This window comes from Mastacembelus armatus, chromosome 9, assembly GCF_900324485.2.
Source record: "Mastacembelus armatus chromosome 9, fMasArm1.2, whole genome shotgun sequence".
In the NCBI taxonomy this organism is placed as follows: Eukaryota; Metazoa; Chordata; class Actinopteri; order Synbranchiformes; family Mastacembelidae; genus Mastacembelus; species Mastacembelus armatus.
In genome coordinates, this window is record NC_046641.1 from 23,902,176 (window position 1) to 23,915,139 (window position 12,964).

General features: G+C 43.3%; 1 protein-coding gene across 2 annotated transcripts; it reads left to right on the forward strand.

Moving 5' to 3' along the window:
• The first annotated feature begins 254 nt into the window (after nucleotides 1-254).
• Nucleotides 255-10,497, forward strand: p2rx7 (purinergic receptor P2X, ligand-gated ion channel, 7). Of its 2 annotated transcripts, XM_026322399.2 has the most exons (15): nucleotides 255-420; nucleotides 2,482-2,744; nucleotides 3,611-3,758; nucleotides 3,832-3,903; nucleotides 4,048-4,120; nucleotides 4,618-4,714; nucleotides 6,588-6,668; nucleotides 6,800-6,935; nucleotides 7,578-7,714; nucleotides 8,002-8,092; nucleotides 8,410-8,475; nucleotides 9,198-9,302; nucleotides 9,386-9,493; nucleotides 9,782-9,908; nucleotides 10,010-10,228. In XM_026322399.2, the coding sequence occupies exons 2-15, from the start codon at nucleotides 2,623-2,625 to the stop codon at nucleotides 10,075-10,077; spliced, it is 1,431 nt and encodes a 476-aa protein (XP_026178184.1). In that variant the 5' UTR covers nucleotides 255-420; nucleotides 2,482-2,622; the 3' UTR covers nucleotides 10,078-10,228. The 2 variants fall into 2 exon arrangements, with proteins under 2 accessions (XP_026178184.1, XP_026178183.1); XM_026322398.1 differs by having other exon boundaries at nucleotides 256-420; nucleotides 9,782-10,497.
• Nucleotides 10,498-12,964: the final 2,467 nt, after the last annotated feature.

Genomic DNA, 12,964 nt, shown 5'->3' on the forward strand with positions numbered 1-12,964 from the left:
CTACTGCGAACAACAAGCTCTTTATGTGGGAGAAACATAGGAAACATGACCAAACACTGAATTTGACATTTGTTACAGTATGGATGAACTGCAGGTCTGACCTGATCTAAGTCTGATTCCCAGGTGGGACTTCTGCAGGTCTTCAACCACAGAGGGTTGAATCATTCCATCTCACCTATTGTTTAATGTTTTAGCTCCCTCCATGTCTTCATCAGCTGCAGTCTAGTTTTCAGATTTGACGTGATTCAAAACCAGGAAAACGCTAGTTTGGTGTCCCATTTCAGAGATGTAGGAGTTAATGTGAGAGGAGCAGTTCCCAGGGATGGGCTCCTGGACATGGGTATGTACAAGACCCCTGTCCCCCCAAGGTAGAAGCAAGGCCCCAGCCTGAAAGAGACACACATCTTGCTTCTTGTGCAGGTATATATGTTTCTGGACAATTTCTGTCTCTTAGTGGATGTTTCTGTCTCTTAGTGGACGTTTTTGTGTCTTTGTGGATGTTTTTGTGTCTTTGTGGATGTTTTTGTGTCTTTGTGGATGTTTTTGTGTCTTCGTGGATGTTTCTGTCTCTTAGTGGATGTTTTTGTGTCTTTGTGGATGTTTTTGTGTCTTCGTGGATGTTTCTGTCTCTTAGTGGATGTTTTTGTGTCTTTGTGGATGTTTCTGTCTCTTAGTGGACGTTTTTTTGTCTTTGTGGAAGTTTTTGTGTCTTCGTGGATGTTTCTGTCTCCTTGTGGATGTTTTTGTGTCTTCGTGGATGTTTCTGTCTTTAGTGGATGTTTTTGTGTCTTTGTGGATGTTTCTGTCTCTTTGTGGATGTTTCTGTCTCTTAGTGGACGTTTTTGTGTCTTTGTGGATGTTTTTGTGTCTTCGTGGATGTTTCTGTCTCCTTGTGGATGTTTTTGTGTCTGTGGATGTTTCTGTCTCTTAGTGGATGTTTTTGTGTCTTTGTGGATGTTTTTGTGTCTTCGTGGATGTTTCTGTCTCTTAGTGGATGTTTTTGTGTCTTAGTGGATGTTTCTGTCTCTTAGTGGACGTTTTTTTGTCTTTGTGGAAGTTTTTGTGTCTTCGTGGATGTTTCTGTCTCCTTGTGGATGTTTTTGTGTCTTCGTGGATGTTTCTGTCTCTTAGTGGATGTTTTTGTGTCTTTGTGGATGTTTTTGTGTCTTAGTGGATGTTTCTGTCTCTTAGTGGATGTTTTTGTGTCTTTGTGGATGTTTCTGTCTCTTCATGGACGTTTTTGTGTCTTTGTGGATGTTTTTGTGTCTTCGTGGATGTTTCTGTCTCCTTGTGGATGTTTTTGTGTCTTTGTGGATGTTTCTGTCTCTTAGTGGATGTTTTTGTGTCTTTGTGGATGTTTCTGTCTCTTCATGGACGTTTTTGTGTCTTTGTGGATGTTTCTGTCTTTAGTGGATGTTTTTGTGTCTTTGTGGATGTTTCTGTCTCTTTGTGGATGTTTCTGTCTCTTAGTGGACGTTTTTGTGTCTTTGTGGATGTTTTTGTGTCTTCGTGGATGTTTCTGTCTCCTTGTGGATGTTTTTGTGTCTGTGGATGTTTCTGTCTCTTAGTGGATGTTTTTGTGTCTTTGTGGATGTTTTTGTGTCTTCGTGGATGTTTCTGTCTCTTAGTGGATGTTTTTGTGTCTTTGTGGATGTTTCTGTCTCTTAGTGGACGTTTTTTTGTCTTTGTGGAAGTTTTTGTGTCTTCGTGGATGTTTCTGTCTCCTTGTGGATGTTTTTGTGTCTTCGTGGATGTTTCTGTCTCTTAGTGGATGTTTTTGTGTCTTTGTGGATGTTTTTGTGTCTTAGTGGATGTTTCTGTCTCTTAGTGGATGTTTTTGTGTCTTTGTGGATGTTTCTGTCTCTTCATGGACGTTTTTGTGTCTTTGTGGATGTTTTTGTGTCTTCGTGGATGTTTCTGTCTCTTTGTGGATGTTTTTGTGTCTTTGTGGATGTTTCTGTCTCTTAGTGGATGTTTTTGTGTCTTTGTGGATGTTTCTGTCTCTTCATGGACGTTTTTGTGTCTTTGTGGATGTTTCTGTCTCTTCATGGACGTTTTTGTGTCTTCGTGGAAGTTTTTGTGTCTTTGTGGATGTTTTTGTGTCTTCGTGGATGTTTCTGTCTCCTTGTGGATGTTTTTGTGTCTTTGTGGATGTTTCTGTCTCTTAGTGGATGTTTTTGTGTCTTTGTGGATGTTTCTGTCTCTCCATGGACGTTTTTGTGTCTTTGTGGATGTTTCTGTCTCTTCATGGACTTTTTTGTGTCTTCGTGGAAGTTTTTGTGTCTTCGTGGATGTTTTTTTTTTTGTCTTTGTGGACGTTTTTGTCTCTTTGTGGACGTTTTTGTGTCTTAGTGGATGTTTCTGTCTGTTTCTGTGGTGACATTTTACTTTAATTCTTGCAGTAACTGCAGCTGCTGATCCTTTTGTACTGCAATTATGCAGGACTTGTAATGGAGCATTTATTCTGTTGGTGTTTCCAAGTTGCAGCTGCTGTGAGGATGGAAATGAAAGCAGACATGTGACCCCGCAAACAGGAAGAGCAGTCAGAGATTCCTCCTCCAAAATAAAATAAATAAATAAAAAACTGCTGCCCACGGACCAGACAGCAGCAGCAGCAGCAACATGCCGTGCAGCGCCGTGCTCGGCCTGTGTCAGTATGAAACCAACAAGCTGGTCCGGATCCAGAGCGTCCGGCTCGGGTCTCTGAAGTGGAGTCTGAACGCAGGCATCCTGCTCTTTATCTGGTGAGTGACGGACTCCAGGCCCCGCACTGCCCGCAGCACGATGCGGGGCAGTGGCCGCTTCCTGACGATTCACCGGCACAAGTCCCGTTAAAGCTGACGGCGTTTCCACGTTCCTGATTTAATGCTGAGCTGATGAGCACAGGGAATGTCTGTTAAATTATTTGATTTGTGGAGGAACCTTCGGTCTTCACTTTTGTTTAAGTTCAGATGCATTAGTTTATTTTTTTATTTCCACAAAATAATATTTTACTGACAAACAGACAAACGAGTCTGTCTACAGCAGGAAGGTCAGATATAAGACAGCAAAGTATAATCCAGCAGACTAGAGTGAGATGAATCACATGTGACATGTTTAAAGACATTAACGGGAATAAACAATGTGATAAATTAATAAAACCAGGAGCTTCTTAAATGAATTAACGCAAGTTTGATCGCGGCTGTTTACAGGACACTTGAAAGCATCTCTATACTTTGTCTTGTCTGCTGGGACACTTAATGCTGCGTTCAATGACCCAAAGTTCTCTACAAATGTTGAGAAGCACTAAATATACAAATTACAACAGTCTCATTTTGCTGTGAAGAGTCAAGAGACTTTCATTTAAATTATATTTATAGTCAACACAAACATGGGATGTAGTCTCATCAGTCTGAGCCCAGTGGGGCTACAGTACATTTGAACAGTTAAGAAAAACAATGTGAAGTGCCAGGACAGACCAAAACAAGTGTAAAGCTACAAAAACAGATGCATTTACTTGGGAGAAACAAAACTATTTCATGAGAACTTTACTTTGTAAAAAACAGAGGAAGCTTTAAATGCAATACGTTGCCATCTGAAACATTTAGTGTCTGTATCTTTTGTTTTTCAGCGTCATGATGCTGTGGAACAGAAAGTACCAGGAGTTTGACCTGGTGGTGAGCTCTGTCACCACCAAGGTGAAGGGTATAGCTCAGACCCACCTGCCTGCGGTCGGGGACGTGGTCTGGGATGTGGTGGACTACAGCGGGCCCTTGCAGGTGGGAACTGGATCCTCTGGGAAGAATCTTTGTGTTTTTGAATAAAGAGAATTTATATATGTTTCTGTTTTAGGACAAAAACTCCTTCTTTGTGGTGACCAATGCCATCGTGACAAAGAGTCAGAAGCAGGGAAAATGTCCAGAGGTGCCGTCTTTGGTCTTATTAGTATTTTATGCAGTGCTGTAAACCACCAGCCAGAGATGATGAAGGAAGTGCTGCTAACAGCACAATAATTCTGACAGGAAGTCGGCAAACCTTTCTTATTTTGCAGCTGTGTTTATGTTCCAGGTTCCAATTAATGGCAGATTTTGTCAGACTGATCGCGACTGTGAGAAAGGAGCCTGGGCCCAGCAGAGCCACGGTACTGTGACACCTTAACACACACATCAGCACCAACTGTGTCCTGAAGGCTGGTGATTGTGAAAAGACCAAGAACCAACATGTTTTCTTAACTGGCTTCTTACTGTGAGCGGGATTTCACTTCCTCGGCCCTGATGTTTCAGGTCTCAAAGAAGTGCTGAGTTTGAAACCAGTTTTCTGGAGCTAATTAAGGAACTTCTGTTGAACAGTGTCACCGAACCAAATTAGTTTTTGGTGTCTGGCGTTTTCTTCCTTAAGTTTAGATTATTATTATTTTTTTATTGTCTGAGAGTAAAGTGTTTCCTGCCAATGACCACAGGCTCCGTGCTCTGATCAGAGTGAAGCTCCAGCAGCTCTGATACGGTGCTGCCTGTGTTTATCTCCAGTCACCACCCGTTTCCACGAGAAGCAGAGGAATGTGTTGTTGTAGTGTTGCAGATCTCAGCTCGGTCAAACCTCCTCAGGCTGTTTTCACCACTTCTAGTTTTTCTTCTTCAGGGATTCAGACGGGATCATGTGTGAAGTTTGATGTGCCCAAGAAAACCTGCGAGGTTTCTGCGTGGTGTCCTATAGAGACCAAGACATCCCCTCCGAGGTAAATTATAAAGCTGTCAGATCAGGACTCAGTCAGACAGACAGCAGCTGTCCTGTGCCAGTGTGAGGTCCAAGTCCCGTATTTGGACAATAAGGCAGTGTCAGAGAATGTTCCCATGGTGACCGCTGAGCCAATCAGCAGTGAGCTCATTGAATGTACACACCCCCTGTAGAGAGTGGCTAAAACTCCGACTGGTACAATCTGATCTGACATCAGCCATAAGGCTTAGCCTGAGGCTGAATATCAATATCTGTTATCAACAATTAATTTACGTGTAAAATGGAGGGTGTCTGCAATTTGTGTATGGGTAAAGCAACCTGTCAATCAGACGTGTCAATCATCCCCATGTAGGAGTGAACGAGGCACCTGATTGGTCAGTTATTTATCTTAATATCTTGTGTTATGGAGCAAATATTGACATAAAAAAATGACCAATATCAAGTGCCATGTCCCAACAAATACGACAAAGCCACAGTGATTACTATGGCAACAATAGTGACTTAGTAATTTGCTCTGATTTTTTTAATGGAAGTCAATGGGAACCAGCAGCTACTTCCTGTATTGCTTCAAACCTGGAGGCAGGCTGGTGATGTCCACCCCTTCTACAGTGATATCTACATAGACATATAAAATACATATGTATATATACATATGTATTTTATATGTCTATGGATATCCAGTAATTTGGTGGTGATGTGTTTCCTGGGAAGGTGAATTCACTTCCTGTTGCTAGTGTGTTTCTGTACAGCTTGTTAACAGGTTAGCTCCAGTATAACTCACATAAAAACTAACTAGATTCTCTGTACACCTCATAAATCGTTCGTGTAGTAGTTGTCATGTCCTGTATTTCTTGTCCGGTGTTTCTTGCTATTTCTAGACTTTGCGCTCGTTAGCTTACCATTTAGCTCAGCTAGCTGCTAGCATGACCTCTCCCTGTCTGTCCTGTTCGGTGTACCACATGTTCCATTATTCCTCTTCCTCGTTTAGTCAGGTGGAGGTGAGGATCACTGAAGTGGAAGCTCTGCACCTTTGAACCAAAGCTGAGAAACCAACTGGTAATTGGCAGCTCCAGAGTCAGAAACTTAGAGACTCAGCAGCGAACATAGTCCAATGTTTCAGAGCCAGAGCCACGTTGAGTCAGACCTGAAGCTGCTGGCTTAAACACAAAAACCAGTCCTACTTTACTCAGAGTTTCTAACTGAATTTCCAGACTTCCTGTCTGATTTAGTGCTTAGTTCAGATAAAGTCATTATAGTGGGAGATTTTGAAAATAATAGTCTCAGCACTGCATTAAATTCTATATTAGATTCAATTGGTTTCACTCAAAATGTTAACAAACCCACCCACTGTTTCAATCACACCCTTGATCTTGTTCTGACTCTTAGGCATAGAAATTAAACATTTAACAGTTTTTCCCCAAAATCCTATTTTGTCAGACTGTTCTTTAATAACTTTTGAATTTCAGATAATGGATCATGCAGCGTGTGGGAGGAACTTCCACTACAGTAGATGTAATGCTGCCTCAACCCTACTCCCTGCAAAGTTGATCATGTGTGAAACTCTTGACACTGTGGTTCCTCTGAAAAAGAAGTTAGTGAATCAGAGGAGATTAGCTCCATGGCACAGTTTAGACCTGACTGTGAGCAGGTTCCACCTGACAGATACACAGGAACGTTGTCTGACAGAGGGAACGTAATTTATCTGCGACGCTCAGAACAAACAGCTTCAGTTTTCATGCCCAGCAGTTTGTAGTGATCATTGCAGCCCCACCCTGCTGCCCCTGTGGCTGCAGACCTTCAGTTATCAAAGATGATGATGTTCTGTCTAGTTCCTCTAATGTGGATTTGAGTTTTCCTCATGTATGAATTTTCAGGCCTGCTCTGTTGGCAGCAGCTGAGAACTTCACAGTCTTCATCAAAAACAACATCCGGTTCCCTGCGTTCAGCTACTTCCGGTGAGGCTGCTGCAAATCTCTGCTTCTGTAAAAATATCAACACGTTTTATTATTATTATTATGACTTTACGGACTTAGTGTTCTCAGCTCTTTAGGACACAAAGATTTTGTGGGTTTATTGTGTTTTACAGGAGGAACATCCTCCCGTCGATGAACGGCAACTACCTGAGGAGTTGCTGGAGAGGAAACGACTCACTGTGTCCGATCTTCAGACTGGGAGACATTGTTCAAGAGGCCGGGGAAAAGTTCTCAGACATGGCAGTAGAGGTGGGACTACAACTTGTGGTTTTATCCATCACTTCTGTCAGTTACAGTGATTTCACAGAAAGACTTTATTGTTGAACCAATCCAGCAGCTTATGGTCTGAGGAAAGGTTTTAAATAAACCTCCAAAGGGAATAGATGCAGGATGTAATCCTTCCTTCTACAGTATCTGTCCTCAGCAAAACTGTTGTGCCAACAAGAACTTCACTTTTTTACCAACTTTCTGATTTTTGGGTTTTCCTTCCCCTCTTGATAAAAATATCATTTGTTGTCCTCAGCAACAGATCGACTGAAAATGAAACTGTGAAACAAAGACAGGCCTTCCTCAGTTTGTGGGTGAAAGTGGAGCAGCAGCTTGTCCTTTTAGCAGTAAAAGCTTAAACCAGAGTAGAAAGCCAAACGGATCTTTCAGCTGTTTCATTTCCCACAGAGGATTCTCTGGTTTTGTTAGTTATTAAGTTGCAGATGTTTCTAATCAGTCATTTTTCTGAGTCCTTAAAGTTTTTTTTTTTAACCCACGTGAAACAAATGAAAAGTGCTTTGGACTCAAACTGAACTAGTTTGGATTATAGGCTGATGCAGAAAGTTCTGTTTTTGTGTGGCGAGTGGAGCTTTGTGGACAAGCCTTTTCCTCTGTTGACCACAGGGGGGCGTCATCAGCATCCTGATCAAATGGGACTGCAACCTGGACTGGCTCATGCAGCGCTGCCTGCCCACGTACTCCTTCAGACGACTGGACGAGAAGGAGAGCAACAGGACGCTGTATCCTGGTCTCAACTTCAGGTCAGCCGCCGTAACTGGGGTCAGAGTTCAGGGTGTCCACATACGTCCTGCTCACTTTTTATTATTGGTTCTACCGTCAAATATCAAAACCTTTCAGGAACTCAGTACATGTTTCTCAGCATGTTTACCATGACTGAGCCTGACCTGGTTACACAAACCTTAGTTTATTATTGCTCCATAACATCTGATGGGACATGACCAAAAACAAAACAGAGAGTAGTTTCTATGGTAAATAAACCTGCTTGATGTTAATTCAATTTTCATCATCTCTTCTGTCTCGTGATCAGGTATGCAAAGTACAACACAGTGAACGGAGTGGAGGAGCGGACGCTCTACAAAGCATTCGGCATCAGGTTTGACGTCATGGTGTTCGGACAGGTGGGTGCAGTTGCCTCCTGTGTGAGATCCTCTGTGGTTTTTGTTTACTGGCTCCGGTTTGTCTTCAGATGTGTAGGTCAAGAGTTTTGACATCTGGGAAATAGATTTATAGTGTAGAGCAGTCGGAGACAGTTAAATGCTTCACAGCAAACAGAGGAAACAAGAAAAGACACAGCACAGAAAAGTGGAAACTCTCTTTATGAGCCAACGTGTCAGAATAGGCTGAATATTTGGATCAGTTGCATTATTTTATTACTTTTTCTGTGTTAAATCAGGTTTAGTTTACGATTAAACAGGTTGTCCGTCTGTTTTTCCAGGCAGGAAAATTCAGCTTCATTCAGCTCATCATCTACATCGGATCAACGCTGTCGTACTACGCTCTGGTGAGAGACCAGTGTCGGCTGCTGTCACACCAGTGCCCATTCATGCTCTGAGCCTTTAGGGCTGAACACAGTGGGACGTTAAATCATGGCTGCATCTGGATCAACTGAATGAAAGAGCTAAATGAGCCGCAGTGGGCAGCTGTTGGTAACTGTGGCTGCGACAGGAGCGGAGGCGTCTCAGAATAGTCCTACAGTAATTCCACTGTGGCCTGTCGGGGATAATTGTTTCATGTAGTAAATGATGAATCACGGTTTAAGAGTTTACTCATCTCATCTGTGGCACATCAGGAGTTTGGGTTTGATGTCTTCACTTGGTTCATTTACATTTTGCTCAAAAATCCAAATTTGAGCAGGTGAGTGGACGTCTCAGTCAAGAAAATACAGAATTGACCAGTTTTGTGGCGTCACTGATGAGCTCCAGCCCACAAGCCTGAACTGGACTGAGCCGAATAGAAAACTGATGGTTGTGGCTTTACTGTTGTACTGTCCATGTGAACAGGGCCAGTGGTGATGTACATGATCAAAGTGAAACTATTTCTGCATGTTCCCGCTAAATAAACAGGATTTAAAAATGTTTTTCTATTTATATTATACTGAAAACATGTAAATCAACATGGATTTATTTATTTTAGCCTCATTATTTAAGGAGGTCAAAGCGGTGGATTGGATCTGATATTTGTTGGGGATGTGTCCCGTGGGTGAAACTGTGTTTTTTCCTCCAGACCACTGTGCTGATGGACTGGCTGCTTGGAAGCAGCTGCTACTCTGCAGAGGTCGCACAGACCTACTCTGAGAGGAAGGTGGAGTCGATCCAAGACAAAGAGAAGGTGATGGCTGCTGCAAAACAACCTGTCTGTCATACGTGTTGGTGTCACGGCAGTTTCCGCTCATCCTGTTGTGACTGTTGCAGTGTGTCCTCTGCGTCTCCTACGTCGACGAGAACAACATTCGACTGGTGAAGAGATCTCAGAAGAAGAGTTTACAAGACATCAAACCTCTGTCTGTTCAGCCACGTAAGGTAAAGCTGCTGCAGAGCAGACACATGCAAACAGACCAAGAAACGTGAAGCATCATGGGAGATGTGTTTGTGGTAACTTCACCTGAAACCAGCTTTAGATAGACACCAGACAGTAGAGTGGTTTTATGGTTTTGATTTGCTTGGTGCACATGAGTGCAGGTACACTGTCAGTTCCAAGTTGCAGGTGAGTAAATATATTTTGAAATGTCAATCCACAAGTGTCAAAAATAAACTGACACCATCAGTCGTCTGACTGATTTCAGCGGTGTAGTGTTCCTGTCCCGACAGGAGGACGCAGGACACCTGAGAGCCGTCCTCTGTCTGCTGCAGCCGGACGTCGGTGTGGATCATGACGCTGAGTCTCCCCTCGGGCATAAAGTGGAGCTGAAGCCCAAACTCCGTCGCCCAGCCTGGTGTAAGTGCGGCTGCTGCGCTCCCTCCCCCCTGCCACAGGAGGAGCTGTGCTGCAGGCGGAGCGAGGGCGCGTGCATCACCTCGTCTCCTCTGTTTGAACAGCTGGTGTTGCGTCGCTCCCTGCTGGAGGCCATCCTTCTGTACCGGGACCCCCTGTCTCCGTCTGCTGATAAAGACCAAACCACCGCCCTGCGTCACTGCGCCTACAGGCAGTACATCAACTGGAGGTTTGGGGTCCCACCGAACGACAGCCACCCTGCCGTCCCCAGCTGCTGCGTGTGGAGGGTCAGGGACGTGTACCCGAGCTCGGACGGACAGTACAGCGGCTTCAGACCTGCCAGGATGGCTTCCATGAAGGCCTGTGCTAACGGAGAACTGTGACAGGAGTGTTTCCATGTCACAGAGCAGGGGGCACCCCCCCCCGACTGACCCGCTAACAGAGGTTCTGGTTAAACCTGCCTTTCAGTCTCAGCACAGGAAGAGAACACGAGTCAGATTTTGGCGACTTCAGGGGATAAAGGTCAATAAATCACTGCATTTTCTAAGATCATCTGTCATTTGGATTCTCAGTAAAAATATTTATCAAACTACTCTTCTCACTTTTACTCTCTTTACGCAGCTTTTTGCCTTCATAGGGCAGAAATGTTATTTTGAACGTGCTCAGACGAAGGATGTGTTGACATCCGTCATATCGTAGACAAACAGTCAGAGTTTTGTTCCTACATGGGATAGAAGGAAAGAAAAAACTAAAACCCCAAACAGGTTGTGGTCAGGAACCAATAATTCAGTGTGTCACAGGTCACCAAAGCTCAGTGACTGCAATAACATGACGTACACAAACAGAAATGTAAACATGAGGGTTTGGCTTTAGTCATGTGTTGGAAATATTTCTGGGGAAGACTCTTCCAGGACATGGATGGATTGGAGAACAGGCCCAGTGGGAACAGGCCCAGGGGGAACAGGCCCAGGGGGCCCCTGTGTGACGTTTGTGACGTCTTGTTGGAAAGTAAATAAATCTAATGAAACAACTACAGAAACACACAAAACAATAAAAAATAAAGTCAGACTTTACACAGAGACAAACACAGAGATGACAAGTGACATGTGTCTTATAAAGGACCGGTGGGAACCTTTCTTCATGTTTGCACCCAGGGGCCCAGTGTTTCCTAATCCGTCCATGTTTGGAGCAAAGTCTGTTCTCGTCAACTGTTTCTGGCAACCAGCAGTAGAGCTGGAGACGCTGCACAGAAGAGCTGAGGGTGAAATGATTCTAACATGTAACTTCTCTTAAAAGGTATTTTGGTGCGAGGTTGATTTTAGAGGTGTGTTGTTTTTTTGTTTTTTAATTATAGCTTTCATTCTTTATGCTAAGCTACACTAATCACTTCCTGCTTCAGATATTTGGTTTTTTTTTTGTGGGGGGGGCTAGAAATGGTTAACTAATAAAAGTTTTTTATATCAGTGTTTTTTGGACAACATGTTTTATTCTCTGTTATGCTGCACAGAAACATCTTTTAATGAACATAAGCATTAGAGATTTATTAAAAGCAGGTGCAGTGAGGTGCTGCCAAGCATCAGCTTGTCTTTAAAGGCTGCTGTGAGTTTTAGAAATCACCAGAGGTCACTGTATTTACTTGAAATCTTTTTCCCAATCCCAAAGATCCACCCCCACTAGTGGTCTGCTGTGTTGTTGACGTGTTGGAACAGATGAATTGGGGTGAGCTCCGTTAGAGGGGGTCTGCTGTGAGACTGGCTTTGGAGCTTCCATTTGTTTTTATGCTTCTCTATATTTTCCATAAATATCTAGTTCAGCTTGAACGAGCAGCCCTGCCCGTCAGCCTTTACACAGCTGGACACTTCCTCCGTCAGGTCAGGCACAATAATAGTTGGAGTAATATTAGCCGTTTGCACCCCGGGCCATTCTTCAGGTGGCCTATTTGACATTTACGAGCACTTTAAACCTTTCACTTTCCCAACTCTGGCTCCAGGCTGTGACCATTGTTTTTCTAAATGGACCATTTGAATGAAATAAGGGCTCTTTGTTGAAGAACTGCAGGCCTGAAATAGCTGCAGACATCTCGGTTTCCTCCCATTACTCATCCGCTGACCCCTCGCTGCTGCTTTTGTTCAAGACCTACTGGTGGCTAATCTGTTAGCATGTCTTTTTAATTTAAGTTCATTTCAGAATGGCCTGGAGTGAAGTATTACTCTATCGGAGCTGCTTTCCAGTAAATTAGATTAGTCTGTATTCTCCCCTGAGAAATCTGTTTTAAGAACGTGTGTGTTTTCTTTATGGGAACATCACACAGTGGGTATGTTTTCTCACAGCCTGGCCAGCGTCAACCTGCAGGGATGCATGTGGAGTGTCTGTGGGGTCTGGGCTGTCCTGACTGGATTATCTGATGGAAGTGGAGGTGGATGGATAATCTGATGCACGGTGACAGATGGGTTAATGGATAGATGGATTTGGACACAGTCGACAGATTAAATGTTGCTGTGCAGACCCTCCCGACCTGTTGGGCCTCGTGACCTAATGAGAAAACCAAAAACGATGGTTGTACACATTTAGCACACAGACATGATTTGATGAGTACTACAAATATTTCTCCAAAGTTTTCTCTTAATCTGAGCAGTAGTTTCTGAGTTTTCTGATGACCTCTGTGATCCCAACCATGTTTGTTTCTGCAGCTTGGAGTCAAATCCAACAATACATTAGTGGCACATGCTGTGACGCTTCAGATATTTGTTTGTGTGTGTGTGTGTGTGTGTGTGTCCTCCCCCCTGTTCCCTCAGACTCTAACTAATGAAATGTGTCATTACTGATAAAATGAGGAGCATCATTCTGGTCATTTTCCTATTTGTCCTCCACAAAACGAGATAATTCTGGATATCCAGTAAAGAATCCAAAGTCAACACAGCGGACGGAGACATGAACACAAACATTATATCAGTACAAGTACTAATACTAATACTTCAGAGAAAATATTAGGATAGACAACTTTTTTAAAAGCTGAATTTATTTTCACTCCATTTATTCTGTTCCTAACATGTTGATGT

Excerpts from the sequence above, each read along its gene's own strand:
- p2rx7 (XM_026322398.1), top strand. The coding sequence starts at position 2,623 with ATGCCGTGCAGCGCCGTGCTCGGCCTGTGTCAGTATGAAACCAACAAG. Across the intron at positions 7,715-8,001 it reads TATCCTGGTCTCAACTTCAG|GTATGCAAAGTACAACACAG; the intron begins GTCAGCCGCCGT and ends TCTCGTGATCAG. Across the intron at positions 9,494-9,781 it reads TGTCTGTTCAGCCACGTAAG|GAGGACGCAGGACACCTGAG; the intron begins GTAAAGCTGCTG and ends CTGTCCCGACAG.